At 41.4% G+C, this 21,634-nt stretch overlaps 1 protein-coding gene across 2 annotated transcripts in view; it reads left to right on the plus strand.

Moving 5' to 3' along the window:
* The window catches only part of LOC143279976 (glutamate receptor ionotropic, NMDA 3A-like), a 184,825-nt gene that overhangs the window by 135,537 nt on the left and 27,654 nt on the right, over positions 1-21,634 (plus strand). For both annotated transcript variants that reach the window (XM_076584373.1, XM_076584372.1), the window contains one exon: positions 17,699-17,989. In XM_076584373.1, the coding sequence (XP_076440488.1) occupies positions 17,699-17,989 (291 nt within the window). The remainder of the gene's footprint in view (positions 1-17,698; positions 17,990-21,634) is intronic.

A 21,634-nucleotide genomic window follows, 5' to 3' on the forward strand; every position in this document is an offset into this window, starting at 1 on the left:
CTTTAGTTTTTGCCTAACAGCCCCTTTACACCAAATTTTGTCGTTTGAAAATATTTTGATATTTTTTGATGGACTGCACACACTTTCACAGAATGAAATATAATCACACACTGTGTCGGTATATTCATTTAAGTCCCCGGCAGAGTCTTTAAAAACATTCCAGTCTGTACATTCGAAACAGTCCTGCAAGGTCTTTAAGGCAGAGGCGACCATTGTTTCACAGTTTTCACGACTGGTTTTTCAGCTTTCAGTTTTTGTTTGTAGACCGGCACCAGAAAAATCATGTTGTTGTCGGACTGTCCCAAAGGCGTACGGCGGATCGAGTGGTACGCCTTCTTGGTGGAGGTGTAGCAGTGGTCCAGGGTCTTGTCACCACGTGTTGGAGAGTCCACTTGCTGGTACAGCTTCAGCATTTCTTTCTTGAGGCTGGCTTTGTTGAAATCACCAGCAACAATGACAGTGGAGTCGGGCGAACTGTTCTCGCACTTGCTAATTTCGTCTGCTAGAAGACCTTTTTCGGGTTTAATTGACATTAAAATTGATTCTGATTCTGATTCTGATTCTGTTTCACACACACACACTTTATATATAGAGAGAGAGTGAGAGAAAGAGAGAGAGAGAGGGGGGGGATAGATAATTTCTTACGACTTCAGATCGTATAAGAACCAAGGAACAATGGATGACGACCTGTACACCTAGACAATGGGCCCTTCCCTGAATCGGTGCTTGAAAAAACTAACCGTCAGAAGAAAAGAATAAACAACGAATATGGGATCAAAACGTGCTATGTCGTGTTCCAAACGCCATGGATACGAGGTCGAGACAAGCACGAGCCCGTTATTGTTTGCACACGAGTTAGACTCAGATTAAACAGAATCAATCAGCTTGTCTTGATTCAGGAAATTAAATCTGTAGCGTTCTTATTTTTTATCCTTAGTTTCTTATGTGGCCGCGGCCCGAGTGGTTATTCAAGGGTACGGCACAAAAGACTTAACTAAATATGATTAATTGAAGGATAGACAAGATCCCACGCACAGGCCAGGAACATATAGAGGCCAGTCACAAGTGGGGTTAGTTATAAACTAAAGGAGAAGACTAAGAAGAAGTAATGAGAAGAAGATGATGAGAAAATAAAAAGAGAAGACAGTGCAGCAATACGTAGCGAGGTGTCAGCCGTTGTGGGGGCACACACGACACAACACACTGCTCGACGCAGCAAGAGAGAGAGAGAGAGAGAGAGAGCAGGTCAGATGACTGACCAGGTATGAAAATGACCACTCATCCCTCACTGTGCCAATTTATGCAAGTTTAGCGGACCGCAAAGGCCGTCACGTGTGCTTGCGAGCAGATCGTCACTAATCACGGAGAATCCGATGACAATTGTGTTTGTTTAAAGGTGTTCAGTGACAGATTTCTAAATGATTCCTGAACCGATTTACGTCGGATAAGTTGCAAAAGAAAGAGCTCAACACCTACTTTATAATGAGTATAAAATGAAGTGTTGGTTATTTAAGATGAATTTATAATCTTAATTTAGGTCACCTGAACAGGGTCAGTTTTATAGAGCTCGTTGCTGAAAATTACAAACTGCGTTAAATCAGTTTAATGTTAGGCAAACATAAATGGAATAGATTTAAAGATGGAATTGCGACGATTCTGACAGTATATAATACTTGTAGTTTACTGATCTGACAAGAGGTATTAATTAATTACGGTGGAACAGAAACACAAGTTTGCTCTCAGCCAATGACGTACCGCTATGCGGCACTGGTCGAGCAGGTGGTCTGGCGAGGACAAAATGATGTAAGCGGAGTGACGTCACAAGTCTGGGCGCTGGTAAGGAAGGAAAACTGTCGTCTGCTATAGCGTGTGTGTGACAGTTTTGGAGCAAGCATAGCGCGCTTGGTCACACTTAGTTTGTACATTTTGTTCAACAGCCAAGCAACTCGTATTCCCAGAATTTACCCCAAAATGTTTTGTTTATTTGTCTCTACAAACATATTATTCGTTAAAAAATCACATCGAAAATGGGAGAAAAACAGTTGTGTGTGAATGATTTTTAATTTCAAATGCACGCTTTTTGGTTTGCTTGAAACACCCATACAACTGCATCTCTCTCTCTCTCTCTCCCGCCCCCCTACGCCCCTCCCGTTCCCTCTATCTCCAACGAACCGCTGCTTGTTTGTAACTAAAAGTGAATTTGGGTAAAAGTAACATAGTTGTGTTTAGAAACGGATCATGTTATTCTGTAAGAGACAAATCAACATATAATCCAATTCAAATGCCCATGGTACTGTTTACAAATATTTAAGTAGGTAAATATATTTTTCTATACGTTTTACTTTTGCGTTTCACCTTAAGAAAAATAAGATAAAAGCCTTCTAAATATCGCAAAAGAAACAAGAGTCAAAGCCTTCAAGACTCACTTCTGCTTTGCGCTTTACCCAGTAAAGGAATAATGAAGAGAAAAAAAGAGACTTACAAAATCGTTGGAAAGGTCTCTGTATTAAATATGATATATAAGATAAGCTTGGTAGGGGAAAAAATAGGAAAAAAAAAAAAAAAAAAAAAAAAGAAGAAGAAAAAAAAAGGTGTGCGAGCGGGATCGAACCACACATGTTCAGTTTTGATGCCAGCAGACTAATCCCCAAGGCTGCGGCACATCTGACGACAAATGACGTTTTCTTCTCCGTGCTATAAATAGATGCGATTGTAGTGGTGGTAATAACACCGTTTAAATCATGTTTTTTGTGTGTTTTATTATATCTCGATTATACTTTTATTTCGGCGGTAAAGGAGACGTTGCCATCTCCTTCAAGCACATCGCAGCACATTAGTGCAGGAAATCAACGACACAAAAACACAAACAAAAGATTTTAAAAAAATTTTAAAAAAGCAAAAGAAATTAAAATGATTGAAATAAACGCGGACAATAGTCCACTTTAACATATCAAAATAGGGATTTGATACATGCAGCTAGCGCAGCGCGAGGTACTTATTTTAGCATTACGATGACGTCATCGGCAGTTACGTTTTACTCGGTATTGTAAAAATATCCTCGATCTCTGTGGTCATGTAGCACATTGTTGGAAACTAGAAACCGTCTGCGGCTACTTTTTGTAAAGCTTATTAGTAGTCAAATGTTAAAGAAATAGTGCAAAAACATTCATGCATTTGGCTTGCTCTTCTGCCATATAACTCTGTTGTTTGACACAAATCCATTAAACTGGTAGACTATTCCATTATCGTAGATGAGACAGATGATGCACTTCAGGAAGGTCAACATGAATGCCATCGGGGGATATGAAGGACAAAAGAGTGACCAAGCTTTCGGAAATTGTGATAATTTACCCCAAGGCCACCCACTCTCCAGGCCCAAACAGCTGTGACGTATGATCACAGCCATTGACGACATGGAGAAAAGGGCGAAAATATAAAATAAGTCATATTTCGTCTTTCAAAAAGATAAACCTAACGCAGCTATGACACAAATTGACAAAAACCAGGGCTCGAAGCCAATCAGTCTCACTGAGACAAAACGTGTTCTATAAATAAAACATGCCATCGCGGAAACGATAGATCTACTCCCTTTATTTCTCCCTCTCAGGTGAAAGTGAAGTTTTGTCTGAAATACTTCATTACGTGGGTCTGTTTGGATCAGTCAGCAATATGTCGCGGACCACGTTCTGACACTTGCCCTTACATCTTCTCCCTCAACTCTGTGAAGTGTCAGTGGGGCGCTTCACAGAAGAACTGTTCACCAGATTCCATCAGGTCTGTCGCTTTGTCTCCAAGCAGTCTCTGCAAATGGTTTTCCTGTCTATTCTGTAATGTTGTCGTTCTCAGTGTCGTTTTTTTCTGTCGTCTCTCTCCCTGGAAAGCTCCTTGGTAGCAGACATCAAGGACAGATCCACGGCCTGACATTTCCCTGTGAATTGTGTATGGACAGAAAACATAACCCTGATGGTCTGGTGTTCATCAACCATCCTCTTCTGGAGATGGATCCTGATTTATTGGACAAATCATCAATTGCAATTCTGTGGAATTATTAAAATTTTGTCTGCTGACCTATCATTGCACTATCGGTGGTTACTTTTTGACACACTTGTGTAAACAAAGTGAGTCTATGTTTTAACCCGGTGTTCGGTTGTCTGTGTGTGTGTGTGTGTCCGTGTGTCTGTGTGTGTGTGTGTCCGTGGTAAACTTTAACATTGACATTTTCTCTGCAAACGCTTTATCAGTTGGCACCAAATTAGGCATAAAAATAGGAAAAATTCAGTTCTTTCCAGTCATCTTGTTTAAAACAATATTGCACCTCTGGGATGGGCACCAAAAAAAAATAAATGAAGCCTAATTATATGCAAACTGCATTTACTGTTATATTCATATTTTTTGTATTCTCTAAACTTGGCACTTTGATCTGATATTCTGACCCAACAACAAGAGCAGTCATTATTATCATTTTTTGTTCAAACAGGAACTTCTTTTGCAAAGCATGGAAGTTTCATTTATTTTGCAAACGTTTTGGTGCAGATAGTAAAGAAGGGAAATTACTCTGTAATTAATGCTAGGGGACTTAATTTGCTTTAAACTGATCTTTCTCATCTTAAACAATACATTTTGAAATTATACTCAATACATAAAAAGCTTGGATTTTTTTTATTTTTAAAGTGTATCACAAGTGAGTCTTGAAGGCCTTGCCTTTCTTGTATTGTATTGTATTTGTATTTCTCTTGTCACAACAAATTTATCTGTGTGACATTCGAGCATCGCTACACTGAAAGAGTGTCACCCATTTTAAAAAAAAATTCTGCCTGCACTTGTTTGTTTTCCTATATCGAAGTGGATTTTTCTGCATAATTTTGCTGGGGAGAATCCCTATGTTGCCGTGGATTCTTTTACGTGCGCTAAGTGCATACTGCACACGGGATCTCGGTTTATCGTCACCCGAATGACTTGCGGCCAGACCACCACTCAGGGTCTAGTGGAGGGGGAGAAAATACTGGCAGCTGTGGCATTTGAAGTAGTGCGCTCAGATTATCTGGCTTTCTAGGCGGACGCGTTACCACTAGGCCTACACTCCACTATCAACTGTTTCAGTTTACGAGGGCAAGTAGATCTTTTTTAAATCGATTTGTGTCCTAAGAATTAAGACTTATTTGAGATTTTTTTTTTACCCGGCACTAAATACAAACACACACAAAGGGTAATAGTAGGCTGTGGACAGCAATGCTAGTGTGTATCTATCGGTGTACTGCGAGAATGTATAATGTACTTGCAAAATGTTTTGTTCATGCTTGCGGTGGCAGTGTACTTGTGTCATATGAGGGAACATGTGTTTGTGAAATGGGGTGGGGCGGGGTGGTTTCGTGCACGAGCACGTGTGAATATATAATTATGTGTGTGTGTGTGTGTGTGAAATGCAGCTCTGTGTTTCATTTTCATGCTATTCTTGCATGTGTATGTATATATTTTTCCCCTTTTCAGATCTACTTTCTTCCTTTTTTTTTTTAGATGACTTGGTGTAAGAAAAAGCAACAACGAAAAACAGTTGTAACTCAGTTTACCATATTATTGAAATATATCTTTTCACCTCCCACCCCCCAATCACACACACACTGACACCCCCCCTCTCGCCCTCCCCCCCACACACAAAGAAAAAATTATACATTGACACTGACAGATTTATTGATATTGAGGTGAACGAACATTTCAAGCTGTATTTCATGATGAATATACAAAGACATGTTCGATTTATCAATTTAAAGGGGACGGAGATATAAAAAGATATAAAAAGAAAGAAAAAGACTAGTGGAAGAAATAAAAGAGCATAGGCCTATACTGAAAGCAATAAAGGACAAAAAAAAGTGTAAAACAAAAACAGTTTTAGAAAATTAGGGCAACGATAGGGGAGGATTACCATGTGTTCTGTAATGAAATTATGAACCTGAACACACACAAAAAGGTGCGAAAGGAGATTTGAACCCGTATACCTAAGTCGAAAGCAAAACGACTTTCCCCAGGGCCAAAGTGCATTCCACATTAGACGTTCAAAACAGTGTAGTTATTATCACTGTTAGTGTTCTGTCCAGAATTTGTGTTCCTTTCCTTTTAATTGTGAATAAGAAACTCGAGGTCATGTCGTCTTCGAAAACAAACTACCTCTGAGTCGACCAAATCCAGTGGAAAGTGTTTTTCTTTTTAGATTTTTCGGATTTCGGAACACAACGAAATAAATCGTTAATGATTCGGAAATACGGCTTAATTTGGAAGACTTACAACCTGTTCTTAGTATGACTGTGAAGATTTTTTTCATACTATTTTTAAGCCAGTTTTGGTATTGGCAGACAAAGCATTTCCAGAGAAAATAGCAATGTTAAAGTTTACCACGGACACACACACACACACACACACACACACACAACACACACACATACACACAGACAACCGAACACCGGGTTAAAACATAGACTACACAAGTGAGTCAAAAAGCATTGTCATTTCTGGTGTTATGAAGAAAACGTCATCAGTATAAAATGGAAATGAAACTCTGAAATTTTTCCTGAAAAAATTGAATTGCACATCCAGCCTATTATATAGTACAGAACAGAATTATAGGGTCTTGACGCTGCTGCTGTATACTGAAAAACGATCATTTATATTCTTTGAAAACATTTTTAGGAGTCTCTCTACAAACACCTATATGGTTTCGTCTATGGTGGGATCTAACAAATAGACTTACTACAAGAGCAAGTGCTTACGGCATGGAGGTCAGCACAGAGAAATCAAAGGTCATGGTCAACAGCACAACTAACATCAGTGCCAACATAACCATGAATGGTGAGCCCTTGGAAGAAGTGACTAGCTTCAAGTACCTTGGAGCAACCCTGTCCAAAGACGGCACCTGCACAGCAGAAATCCGAAATAGGATTAATTCTGCAACGGCAGCGATGGCCAGACTGAACAGGATATGGAAGAGCAACATCAGATTCCACACAAAATTCCTGCTCTACAAGTCACTAGTGGTCTCCATCCTCTTATATGGATGTGAGACATGGACACTGATGGCAGAAACAGAAAGAAGAATCCAAGCATTCGAAACCAAGTGTTTGAGGAGACTACTACACATCTCCTACAAGGAGCATAAGACCAGTGACTATGTGCGGAACCTGGTCAGCAGCCTTGTTGGGCCCCAAGAACCACTGCTGGCGACTGTCAAACGACGGAAGATGGCATGGTTTGGTCACGTCATACGACATAACACCCTCTCCAAAACCATCCTGCAAGGGACTGTAGAGGGAGGGCGCAGACGGGGGCGGCAGAGAAAGAGCTGGTCCGACAACGTCAAGGAATGGACCAAGATGACGATGCCAGATCTCCTCACGACAGCTGCCAACAGAACGGCGTGGCGAGCTATGACATCTTCCTCATGTCCCCCCAACGACCCCAGCGGTCGAGGGAATGAGTGAGTGAGTAGTGAATGGTGAGACAGATACCCAATATAGTTGCTCTCTGCTGTTAAATGCAGTAGTATTGGCTCGAGTTAATACAAATGGATGAACACATATTACCTTATAAATCAAAAAAATGTTGTCAGAGTTAGATAAAAAGGATAGAAAAAAAGGTTTCAAATGTGTGGGGATGGGGGTGGGGGGAATGCTTTTGAATATGGTTTTGGTTTTATCTTGAAAAAAACAACAACAATAACAAACACACACACACAAAAACCAAACAAACTCAAATGCAGGAAACATTTCAGTCAGAGGTCCAGGAAATCCACGAAAACAGTTACAAAGTACACGCAATAGTAATCCAAAACTCAACTCAGTACATCGAGTAGTTTGTGAGTAATTGCCAAAATGAACATGATAGACATTTGAAATAAAAATGGACTGAAAGCATGTCTGTGTACCCCCACGTGTATGTTTCCCATAGGTGCATTTTCCCACATAACTGTTTTCGTAGAACTATGTCCCCCAGGTGAATGTGCCCCATGGTCGTATATCCCACCCCACCCACATCTATGTTCCATCAGGTCTATCCCAGTTATTCCCCCAAATCTATGTGTTTTTTTCCATAATACATACGCTTTTGGGTAGTTGTCAGTGATCAGCAGTGGTCAGCAGTAGTCAGTGGTCAAAACTGGTCAAAAAGTACTTATATTGTATACGATAGTTCCCATAATCCAGAAAGATGTTAACATCTCAAAAGCTGCGCACTTTTTGTTGGTGGTAAGTATTTGTCTGTAGATATTCGTACCAAATCAAGACGACTTTATATTGCATGACGTGACAATTTCTGATTTTTTTTCTTTAATCGTATTCAGTTGTAGTCCGCAGTGGTCAGCAATGATCAGAAGTCAGTTGTGTTTATTCAAATCCTCTCAAGAAGTCTAAGGCTGCGTAAACGTCACTAAAATTTAATCTGAACAGTTTTTGGATAGACGTCTGTAATGGTCAGCATTTGTCGGTTAACGATAAAATGATATGCATGGGCGCGAAAGTAATGTACAAACAAACAACGAAATCAAAACACCTGCGTTGCGGTCAGTGGAGGCAAGCAAATGTAAGTAATGGTCAGCAGTAATGAGTAATAGCTAATAGTCAAATCATGTCAAGAAGTCCAAATACTGCAAAACCGTCACAAAGTAATGCAACTTGAACACTATTAGCAGTTAACAGTTAGTGAAGAGTTAGATAGTGGTTAGCACTGGTCAGTAATAGGAAGGCCCTGTCAAATAATGGGCAGAATTGACAATACAACGCAATCAAAGCACTTATCAGTTGTGGTATTGTGATCAGCAGAGGCCATAGACTGGTGGGGACACAAACCTGGGGGAAATTAGGGATGGACCCTGTCAAATTGTACCCCAGAGCGCGACTCCAGGAAGTTTTATCAAGAAAAAAGACGATAATTCATATTCTTCAAAATATCTGAAAGTCATTTTCTTTCCTTGAGAGAGTGTAATACAATGATCAAAATAAAATTAATTCGCGTGTACTCTAAATCTCCTTCTGCACTCTTTTCATCCTCTTCTCACCATTTTCAACACACACACACGCGCGCACGCACACACACACACACACACACACACACACACACACACACACACACACACACACACACACACATAACGCGCATGCACACGCAAAAGTCAGCGAATCTCTCCCCATTGTCATTCATCTCTCCTCCCAGCCCATGCTGTCCCATGACCTCCTCATGACCCTTGTTGTCGCTGCCTACCTTGCAGTTGAATTTACCCATGAGACTGCTGATGTTGCGTCTTGCACGATTGTCAGCAGTCTGCTGTATAAGTCCTCCTTGTCCTCTTCATGACAGTCATTCGTTGAGGCATAGCACTGGATGACATCCTTATTAATCCTTTTCTTGGTATTGAAGGAGGCTGTGACGGTCCGTGGGCTATGTGCGTCCCACCCAATGAGTGCTCCCTGAGCTGTCCTTGATACACATCAAGGCGACTCTCGGTTTGTGGTGCATCTTCTTCGTGCCCTAAGAATAGCAGCAATTCTCTTATAGTGAGCCTTCTTTGGCCGGAACCCGACTTTTTAGTCCATCTTGACTCGCTGATTCCAAGGATGATGCGGATATATTTCGTAGTCTTTCCAGTTTCGAATACAGTGCACACGTTCCATTCTCCAATGGTGATGGTAGTCCAAGTGGAATGAGGGCCGTTAGCATGGCGGCTTGAGATTTGAATCCGGATTCGTGACCGGCATAGACGGAATTTTGTTTTGTCACGTTTGTGCACTATCACGACCTCTTGGCAAGTTTTTGACCGCTAATTGACTGCTGCTGACCACTGTCTAATTATTCAGATTGTATTATTTTGGACAGTCATTCAGTATTAGAATTACTGATAGAATTTAACCTAACTGGCCACTACTGAATACTGCTGACCATTACTGACCACTGCTGACCACAATGGACCACCATCCAAAGTTTACAGAACGGGAAATTTTGTCATGCTATTATTCTTCTTGCCCTGATCTGATTATTCAGAAGGATGCAGATTGCATTACGTAGACATCTGTTTTTCATTATGTGTAGTTTCTTATGCAATACTTGTACTTTTTGATGATGATGATGATGATGATGATGATGATACAAACAATAATGATGATAATGATGATGGTAATAATAATGATAAAACAACAATAATAACACCACCAACAACAACAATAATAGTAATGACAATAATGATAACAATGATAATGATGATAATAATAATAATAATAATAATAATAGATTCATTCATACAATGCCTAATCGAATAATGTTGCACTAAGCGCTTTACAAAACAAAATCTCCTATGCAAATTTCAAAACATACAGTTTGGTCGACTAAGTGACCAAACTGTGTATGTCATACATATCGTATTGTATTACTCTTCAATGTCACAATAGATTTCTCTGTGTGAAATTTGGACTGCTCTCCTCAGGGAGCGCCACCCATTTTTTGTGTGTATTTTATCCTGCCTGCAATATTTATTTATTTTCCGATCAAAGTGGATTTTTCAACAGAATTTGTCAGGGACAACACTTATGCCTACACACATTTATTAAGCTAATAGTGCTAATAATGATAATAATAATAATAACTTGATCCATACATTACCCCTCCGTGCAAAACGTGCCCATCTGTTCTGCACAACCTAAAACTCGACGTGCAAAGCATTTATTCACCAAAACGACAACTTCCATACGTATAACCCCGCACTAACATCAAACCAAACACCATCAGTAATCTATGTACGGATGCGTACAAAAACACCACACACAACAAAAACACCCCAGTCACATACCAAACATCACAACACCAAAATGATGCAATATCACAATCACAAACCCAAGGTGGACAAGGAGGAGCGATGGCAAAGCATTGCTGTGGGATTCACACAAAATATAAACACGTGGAGGCGTAAATAACAAAAGAATTGAAATTTTATTTGTCGATAGAATAAACAAACAGCACGAGTCAATAACAAAACTGGACTAAAACCAGAGATAATATGTAAGAGCGCGGATGGACCAAATGAAATATTTGAAATATTGCAAAGAGAGGAAAAGAAAATAACACATTCAGAAAACATCCTATCGCGACCAGAGCCCGGCCGTCACAACCTAAAACGTTCACGTGCGCATATTCTCACCATCTTAAAACTCACGATCTCCAACTACACGTGTATTTCAAACGCTACACCTATCAGAAGCATCACACACAATACGCACAAGGCAAACATATCCAGTTACTCCTGTGACATACTGACTGCCGCTTTAATCTAATCATTATAACACATGGAAAATGTTCTGGTATAATCACATCATGAACTGATAAGAAAACAAATATATATTGAAAGAAAAGTGAATCGAGTGCATTCAAAAGTCACGACATAACACCGGTGTAATGATCCATAACCACACCCCTCCCGAAATTACTATGGACACGTGTCTAAACGCACCCCCCGGGGAGTGAATCCAGACCGACACCTCCTATAGTCCAAAATCCCCCCCCCCCCCTCCCCGCCCCTCAAAATTCTCAAATTGTCCCAAACGACAATACACACCATTTTAAACACATTGCAACCTAATTAAAGAGGTGGGGGGGGGGGGAGTGATTCTGGACCCGAGCCAGAATAACTCAACCCCCTGTAGTGGAGTCACTATGGACACGATCAAAAAACACCCCATGGGGTGAATATAGGCACGTGCCTTTTTCCACCTCCCTGTCCGGTAGGGGGAGTGAGTCTGGGCACGTGCCTAAGCTTATCCGCCGGGAAGTGCATTCAGACACAATCGTGGTGAGCCAGAATCACTCCAGGGGAGTGAAACAAGAACAGGGGGTGGGGAGTGGGGGGGATTCTGGCCCTATGCCTGTTTTAACCCCCCACCCCACCCCTTCCCCCTTTGCCTCCAATTCTTGAATTACGAAAATAAGAGAAGCAACGCAATGTTCAGTTCTCAGTAGGAGGGAAGGGGTGTGGTTTTTTGTTGTTGTTTGTTGTTGTTTTTTTGGAGGGGGGGGCACGGGGGGGTGAGGGGGGGTCTGGCCCTAAGACCGTTTCAACCCCCCCACACCCCTCTTAGCCTTCAGTTCTTCTGTTACCAAAATCTGTCAAGTTACATGAGGGGGTGGGGGGGAGTGATTCTGGCTCTTTGCCCGTTTAAACACCCCCGTCCCCCTTAGCCTCCAATTCTTCTGTAACCAAAATCAGAGAAGAGAAGCAACCCAATGTTCAAGTGATTCTGGAACAGGGGTGGAGTGATTCTAGACTGTTCAAGGACAACTCCCCGGTGGTCGGGGGGATGGGGGGGGGGTGCGTTTAGACACGTGCCCCCCGGGGAGTGGTTTCAGAACAGGGAGTGATTTCAGCACATTACACCGGCCTACATCTTGCGACATTTAATACTCACGCATACATACTGTACCAATCCGTTCCACAACCAGATTAATGATCCAGTTCAAGTGCTCTACATCATCCAACTCCTCAGCAACTCCGACTTAACTCCCAACTCTAAGAACCTGTTTAAGTCTACAGCCCTGCCTTCTCACAGTGGCTAAACGCCGACCCTGTAGCCGTGTATGATAGTAAACCAGACCCAGAACACTCAGTCATTAGATATATGAGACCATCACTGATTTAGCTTAGTCCCGACAAAGCATGGGCCAGAACATTGACCACACCAAGTACAAACTTGACCTCGTAGTTTAACTCTTGGAGCTTTAGGCTCCACCTCAGTGGCTTTAATTCTGTTTATGTCCTTGACCAGACTGAGCCAAACCGAAGGCTGGTGGTCACTTTTATGACAAAATGTTTTCCCAACAGGAACTGTTGGTATATGTCTGTCGCCCAAACAATTGCAAGGCATTCCTTTTCCACGGTCGAATCTATTGTCTCAGTTGCAACTGCACAACTCAACAAGGACATTCTAGTCTGTGTCACTGGCATCTGTGCCAAAAGATCAGGGGTGCGCAAAACGATGACCAGAAAGAAAGTCACAGGGGAAAAAGTCAACGGAAAAAAATGTCACAAAATTAGGAAGGAAAAAAGTAACAAAAACGGTTCGTACTTACATTACAAGCTTTAACCTTAATCTATAGCAGTTTGTTTTGACTGCGGACTTACATCCAGACCTCTCTCCTTCCCACTCTGATGATGAGATGAGCCCAGTTTCAATTAAGATGACTCAAGTTGAGTTTGGTCACATACCAATAGGATATTGTGACATGTCTTCAGTTTTGCATTTGAAATGCTCGTGCGACCACACATTATCAATTTACACTGCTCCCTATATTTTATGTCAGACTTAAAAAAAATTTTTTTTAAAGCACCTTTAATTTGGTTGTGCAGTATATGCTTTTTTTTCTATATATATATATATATATATATATATATATATATATATATATATAATACTTTTCATTTACTTACGTTTCTTTTCTCATGGTAGTGATCCAGAGAAATATACGTGGCCTAAAATTGTGCCTTGATCAGTTAATGGTTTTATGTTTGTACACTAAGCTTTCCAAACTGTGTAGGTGGAACATCAGACAGAATATGGGCGTGTCAACTAATCTGGTACTTTTAAAACTTTTATATTGTGACTTTTAATCTGTGACATTTCTCCTTCCTAATTTTGTGACTTTTTCCTACCAAATTTTGTGACTTTTTTTTTCTTTCTATGACTTGTTTCTATGACTTTCTCCTCATCTGCAGAACAGGCGAATAATATCAGTTGCTCGCAGTTTTGTTGCTGACAGCGCATAGCAACCTTTCAGTTTTCGCTGTCTTTGCACCACTGGGCGACATTTCTGGACAGCTGCATTTCTTTCTTGAACATATTTCGAAGTTTTGAACTCAAGGCCATCATCCGCAAGAATAAGCACTCGAGCTGCTCAGTCATTGTACACTTCTGCAAGCCCTTTAGTGTAGGCATTGTTGAGTACAGGAGAGAGTTGAGATCCTCGTGACAGTCCCATGGAAAATTAACAGGGTGCAGACATGTAATCTCCAAGGCGTAGGACGACAGCTCTTTCCTGAGCTGCCGCTGCTATCCATCTTGTTTGTGTCAAACTTACTCCATGAGCTTTCCATCAATATTTTGCATAGTCAGGATCAGGTAGCCGCTTACCTGACGATGTTCCTTGGTTTTAGTATGGGCTTTAAGAAGCTGTGTATCCCATCATCCGGCACATGATTACAATTCTTATATTTATATAGCGCTGAATCTTGTGCACAGACAAATAAAAGCGCTTTCGCACCAGTCATTCAAACGCATGCATAACTCTAAAACTGGAAAAACTGGAGACAAGGAAGAGGCAGGGAATGGAGGTTATCTTGGGAAGAAGTGGGTTTTAAGGCCAGACTTGAAAGAGCTGAGAGTAAGGACCTGACGAAGCGAAAGAGGAAGTTCATTCCAATTACAAGGTCCAGAGACAGAGAAAGGACGGCGGCCAACAGTCCAGTGTTTGAATCTGGGTATGCGTAAACACAATGGATCCGAAGCCGATCGTAGAAAGCGAGATGGAGTGTAGAGGTGAAGGCAGCCACAGAGATAGGAAGGGGCAGATTTGTGAATACATTTATAACATAGAGTGCTGATCTTGTACTTTATTCTGTGTGAGACAGGGAGCTAGTGGAGATGTTGCAAAAGAGGAGTGATGTGCTCAGATATTTTCTTTCTGAGGACGAGTCGGGCAGCAAAGTTTTGTTTGCGCTGAAGGGGCTGAATGGATGAAGCAGGCAAACCAGACAATAGAGAGTTACAGTAGTCAAGGCGAGAGAGAATGGGAGAAACGACAAGTCTAGATGTTTCGTCGGTAGACAGATATTTCCGGACGGAACTGATGCGCCGAAATTGACAGTAGCAGGATTGACATGTCTGACTGATAAATGTTTGCATGGACAGTGTGTTGTCAAGGACAACGCCGAGGTTCCTGACTGAACTGGAAAGAGGGATGGATGTACTGCCAAGTTTGATTGTGTCAGTTGTGATGGAAGAGAGTTTTTGTTTAGTTCCTATGATCTTTGCTTCGGTTTTGTCCGCGTTCAATTGTAACTTATCATCCAGTTTTGTATGTCCAGGAAGCAGTTGGATGTTTGTTGCAAGAGCGACGACAATTTTTCAGGGGTATCACTCTTCTGGAGTTGAGTGTCATCAGCATAAGAATGATGACTGACATCATGGCGATTGATAATTTCAGCGAGAGGAGCAGTGTACAGTGTGAAGAGTACTGGGCCAAAAACAGATCCCTGTGGGACTCCATGTTCGATTTTAACGGGTTCAGATTGGAAATGATCAACAATGAACGACTGGAATCGATCAGTGAGATAAGATTTGAACCAGTCTAGAACAGTGCCGTTGATACCAAATGTAAAGTGAAGACGGGAAAGAAAGATTGAATGATCTGTTGTGTCAAAGGCGGCCGACAAGTCGAGAAGAGTGAGAAGGGAATTTTTTCCTGAGTCGGACGCTAGCAGGATGTGGAAGAGAGTGGTTTCAGTGCTATGGTCAGCGCGATAGGCAGACTGTAATGGGTAGATAAGATTGTTGAAACAAAGGTGGTTGTTGAGCTGCTTCACGGTAGCTTCTTCAAGGAGTTTGGACATGAATGGAAGATTAGAAACTTGTCGATAGTTTTCAAAATGTTTGCGTCCAGGTTGGGTTTCTTCAGAAGAGGCCGGAAGATTGCAGTTTTGAAAGTGGATGGAAACGTTGCAGTGAGAAGGGATGAGTTGACAATATTGGTGATTGTGGGGAGAAGCTGTGAGACACACTGGGAAAAGACCGAGGCTGGTATAGGATAGAGCTCACAGGATTTTATTGTCATTTCTTTCAGGATTTCATGGACTTCTGTTTCAGTCAATGGATTAAAGGAATGGAGAGGAGTGCCGTTGAATTGAGGATCAGGATGAGCAGGTTGGAAAGACATTTGGTCCAAGATGGTACGAATATTTTGGACTTTGTCAAAAAAGAAAGAGGAGAAGACATTGGGGAGTTCAGATAAAGGTATATATGACAAGTATCCGTTGTGGAAACTGTTTTGATATAGATTGAATAGTTTGTCTTCTTCCGATAGCTCCTTGATATTGGAGTATGATCTATATCTTTCTTGCATTTTATAATTGCTTCATTCAGATTTTATGTCGCAATCGGGTCCAGTCTGCATAATCCATTTCTTTAATTATTTTTCATAATTCTTTTTTTTTTCTTCTTCTTCTTTTTTCATCCTAGTTCTTTTTGTCACCCTGCTGTATGAGCCGTTTGAGCAGAGTGAATGCCTTTTCTGTATTTGTCTATAACTTACTTTCATCAGTATCTGTCTTGGGTTGTTGGTGTGCTAGTTTTTCTTTTCATGCGAAGGTAGAATTGCTAGAAATCTTTCAATGTTGTGTCTTGGCTTCTTGCCTCGCAAAACTGTTTCCATTGATTGTCTTTTGCTTTTTGTACTATGTCTTCAACTTATTTGATTTTTCCTTTATTTTTGTCCCAATTTCTGCCAAAAGAAGATTTTGTTCTTTCTGTTTCGCCAACGTTTGACAGCAGCATGCTTTTCTACCCTAGCTCTGTGTGCGTGAGCGTTCCACAATGGATACTGAGTTGTTTGTTTCCAGTTCTTTTATTTCTTCGACTTCTTAAATTTTCGATGACTTTGATGATTTTTGTAGACTGCAAACTACCAGGAGGTGATCACTGTGTTGACGTGGAAGCATTTCCGCACTCATTTCTGCTCTGAATTTTGAAGATGTTAGAGCGATCTCACTGTCTTCTGTCTTACTCCAAAGCGTGTTGTAGTAACTATCATTTCTTCTATCATTTCATCCTTCTTTATTCAAATGCAATAAACACGTCGATGATGTAGTTTGTGTGATTCTGTGTGTTCTTCTGTCTAGAATTTCCTTTTCTTTTCTTTCAACTGCGGACAAGAAATAGAATGTCAGTCTATCTTTCAACCACACATACCGGCAACGAACTGAGAATGACCCAATCACTTCTTGTGAATCATGATGGGAAACGAAATAGACAATCACGATTCTGAAATCCAAATTAATCAAAAATACTTATAAAATGTAATAAGGAAAGAAGTTTTTTTCTCTATGTTTAGTAAAAGTTAATACTGACAAAGTATTTCAAGAAAAAATGGAATTTTATTACAGTTTACTACGGACACGCGCGCGCACACAACACAACACAACACACACACACACACACACACACAAACAAACAAACAAACAAACACACACACACACACACACACACACACACACACACACACACACACACACACACACACACACACACACACACACAACCGAAATACGGTGTTATTGCATAGACTCACACGTGAGGCAAAAATTAAAAGTCAGTACCCTTGCAAAGTTGTTATCGTAGTGAACTGCGATTACTTGGTGTGTTGTATGGTATCATTCTGCTGCTGTATCTAAAACAAAACTGCTACCAGTGATAGTGTTTCAAATACAATATATCCCCAACGGAAGGGGGGAATCAGTAAATCAGCACCTCTGGCTCTGTCTCGCTCTCTCCCTCTGTCTCTCCCTGTCACTGGCTCTACCTGTGTGTGTGTGTGTGTGTGTGTGTGTGTTGACATGACAGCTAAATGGAAAAAGAATAAAAATGCACAGGTAGCACTGCAGTGTAATGGCGGGCTGGGCTTGCAGGCTGTGCTCAGCAAGAAAATTCTGGAGTACCACCAAACGGGCTACGTGGACGATCTGAAGGACGTGCACTTTGCAGACGCCCACTGCATCAAGAAGCGCATCTCGGAGGAGGACTCCAAGCTGGAAGTGGGCCACCTGGCGGGTCTCTTCGTCATGTTGTGTGTGGGTTTTGGGGTGGGGGTACTGACCCTGTTCCTGGAATACATCGTCTTCTGGTGGCTCGTGCCTTTCCTGCGTCAAGCCCCAACTGACAGTGTCTGGAGGAGCATCCACGGCATGTTTCTCAGCCAGGTGAGACTGCTGTGTGTTCGTGTGTATGTGTGTGCGAGCGTGCATGTGTTAAGTGCCACTTTTTCAAGCAAGCAAGCAAGCGCGTGTGTATGTGTAAAACAGCGCTGGTTATCTGTTGTTGTTGTTGTGAGGGATTCGACAATGACTGGTTCGACAACGAATGTAATGGAACGAAATCTAATGGAACGAAAGCTAAAGCAAAAACTCAAGGAATATATTTGTGAAAGAAGAAATGATGTTAAGGACGAGAAAATATGGCAAGACAAGAAAATACATTTTGACGAAAGGAGTACAAGAACTAAAAGAGTCAGTAAATTACCCTAAGTTGTTCTGGGCAACTGTTATACCACTGAAACTATTAAACATTATTAAATAACATCACAGCAGTGGTATTATTACTTTCACAATGTATTAAATTCATTTGAAAGGGTATAAAAAGACGAAAGCATGAAAGAAGTTGAAATATTAGATGAATCCCTGTTTGATAGATGACATTGATGCCTATATAGGAAGTTTGAGAAAGCAGGACAGGAAAGTCGGTGAGAAGCTGAAAATGTAGTTGCTTCCTCTATTATTCTTTCTTGTTCTTTAAAGATTTGTTTGATAATGGAACGTTCCCAAAAGACTTGTGAAAATATATTATCATCCATTAAGACAGAAATGGGCCTACAATTCTAAACACAGCTGGGACCTAGAGAGGGCATCTTTAGCAAAGGGTGGACAAAGGCTGATTTTTAGATACTTGGAAAGATACCACTGTAGCGAGAAGAGTTAACATTACGGGTATATATGGCAAAACATCATCAACATATTGAAACCTGGTATATTGAAACAGTGCTATTATTACTTTCACACTGTATTAAATTCATTTGAAAGGGTATAAAAGGACGAAGACATGAAAGAAGTTGAAATATTAGATGAATCCCTGTTTGATAGATGACATTGATGCCTATATAAGAAGTCTGAGAAAGCAGGACAGGAAAGTCGATGAGAAGCTGAAAATGTAGTTGCTTCCTCTATTATTCTTTCTTGTTCTTTAAAGATTTGTTTGATAATGGAACGGTGAAATAGTAATGAGTCAAATTCACGAGATTTAGAAGCGAGCATGAAACAAGCATGCGATATGCCATTCCAACAATGTCTCAAAATTATGGCGGAATTATACCACTGTTTGCTTAAAAAAGATACGCATACATAGTGCGGCTTGAGTCTAACTATCTGAACTGCTCACTATTGTAAGTCCAGAAGATTTGTTGACTTTGATAGTCATCAAGGTACATCATGCACTAACTAATGAGGCCAATACACAATTCCTTCTCTGAATAAAAGTCAGCGGCCTCATTCGCGTCCTTTCAAAAATATATTGCAAATAATCAATTAATGCACGTGCTCATAATGATTATTAATTAAAGAGAATAGCCACAACGCTCTTTGCCGACAAACTAACCGTTTGGTGTCATTTACTTTACCATGTCAAACTGATTCAAACAGGCCTATCTGTTTGCTCCTCTTGGCCAAACTTTCGCGGCAACTCAGTGATAAGACGTCTCGCTAATAGTCCACCATCTGCTAGCCAATGAAATGCCGTTTCCGGCTGGAGCTAATTACTCATTCACAATGGCCACCATTTCTGAGATAAGTAACGTTGTAGTCTTTGTCAACCTTTTATGCATTTAAATGTTGTTTTATTGCATGTTTGATGTTTGTTGTGGCTTGGCTTTCTGGGACGTTTTCGTCGCAAAATACATATACTTTATATCGTTTGCGTTAGATTGTGACGCCTAATTCGATGTTTTGTATTGTGAAATTCGTCCGGCTCTTCTTTGTTCCTTTCCTGTTCTTACAGCCGCGCCGCAATAATTAGGAATGACTTGTCTCCATCGTTGAGCATCGCAAACCATTCCTGCGATTGCCGGACCCGTGAGGTTGGGATAGTACCCTCTCGGAAGACTATCTCAGGTCTTGGGACCCACGGGTTCTCTCGTTTGCGATTGGGCAACTCGACCTCCTAACACAGTCAGGAAGGGGACTGTAGGGGAGTTGTGTTCGAAGCGAACTCGTGTCAGCAAGGCTGTCAGGGACCGCATGGCAGATGTCATCCCTAAGAATTTTCAGTAGAGTTCCTGTCTGCAGAAGGCAATAAAGTCTGGCCAGGAACAGCTGTCACATCCAAAGCATGGAAACGTGGGCTGCTGGATGGTGCCGAATATTGGGAATGCACAGTTGACCTACCAGAGGGGAAGAAACACCCGGAAATCATTAGCAAGAGCAGCATGAAACCTGACATAGTACTCCACTCCAAGGCAACGAAACAAGCGATTGTGACTGAGCTCACTATGCCATACGAAAACAGAATGGAGGAAACCCACATCTACAAGACGGAGAAGTATGCTAGTCTACCCACAGCCTGACAGAATCTGGCTTCCAAGCCAAAGTCCTCGCCACAGAGATTGGTGCAAGAGGGTTCATGAGCGCATCTGCCTACATCTTCATGAAACAGCTGTCGATTTCTGGCAGAGAGAGGACAAGGATTCTCAAGGCAATGGCAGAAGCAGCAGAAAAGAGTTCCAGCTGGATCTGTTCGAGGAGGAATGAAAGTAAACTTCATGAGGATTGAATTTCCGTACTCAAACTAAACGTACGATGGCTCAGTGGTTAAAACGTCTGCTAGAAAGGTGACTCAGTCCTGAAGTGGCGACCACCCTGGAGGCGCGGTGTCACATGTCAGTGTTTTTGCACACGGCGGCGAGTGTGTGCAACTCAGTGACACAGCGAGACTGATACAAACACATACATACTGTCACTTAAGAAAGGAGAGTGTTACATTTCAGAGTATGTCGGCAAGTTGGGAAAAGGTTAGATGGAAGATCTGATAATTGAGTTCTACATAGGGGTGTCAGGTACATTCGGATCTATAATTGTAGTGTGGAACCATGTTTGTTGTGTGTTTCCGTCTCCCCTGCTGGGAGAGTTCATTGTGAGGGGACTTGCGGGAAGGGCTTCCGGTTTTAAACTTCAAGGCAGAAGGACACTTCTCTTCCTTGGATCGCGGGAGTCCAAAGCTTGTGTTGCCAGTCAGAGGCATCGGGTTCTTTTTTATTGTTGGATTTAGTGCTGTAAAAGTTGGTTTCATGTTGATTTGTTGCTGGAGATTCTTGTGGGTTTTGTGCTGTACTGGAGTGATTTTGCTGTCGTGCGAAGTGCCTTGTTATGAACAGGACTTTGTTGTTTTTTTTAGTTCGGGAGTTCGTCATTTATATTTATAGTACAAGCCATCCAGGGATTGCCTGAAGATCTTGAGTTAAGCGGAGTGCTAATCTCATATTATTGTTGACTGGTCTAGAGTGGGCCAAGTCAGGAGACTGCAGAATCAATGTAGTCGAAATTCTTTCTTCTGGAGTGTTAGATCCAGGATGTAGTCGACTGTGAGTTTCCCAGTACAAGTTCTGGTTGCTGGAGTGCGGGTCGACAGGTTACTGGTTTTGGAGCCAGTTTAGTTGCTGACGTTTGAAGTCGTGATTTCTGCTGAGTCCAGTAGTGGATCTGTAGATAATCTCACCAGATAGCCTGATCTGTGTGACTGTTCGGCGGTCTGATCTGATAACCTGGCGTGACTGGCTGGTGGGCGGACTGTGTTGACGCTAT

Source organism: Babylonia areolata, chromosome 3 (genome assembly GCF_041734735.1).
Source record: "Babylonia areolata isolate BAREFJ2019XMU chromosome 3, ASM4173473v1, whole genome shotgun sequence".
NCBI classification, from domain to species: domain Eukaryota; kingdom Metazoa; phylum Mollusca; class Gastropoda; order Neogastropoda; family Buccinidae; genus Babylonia; species Babylonia areolata.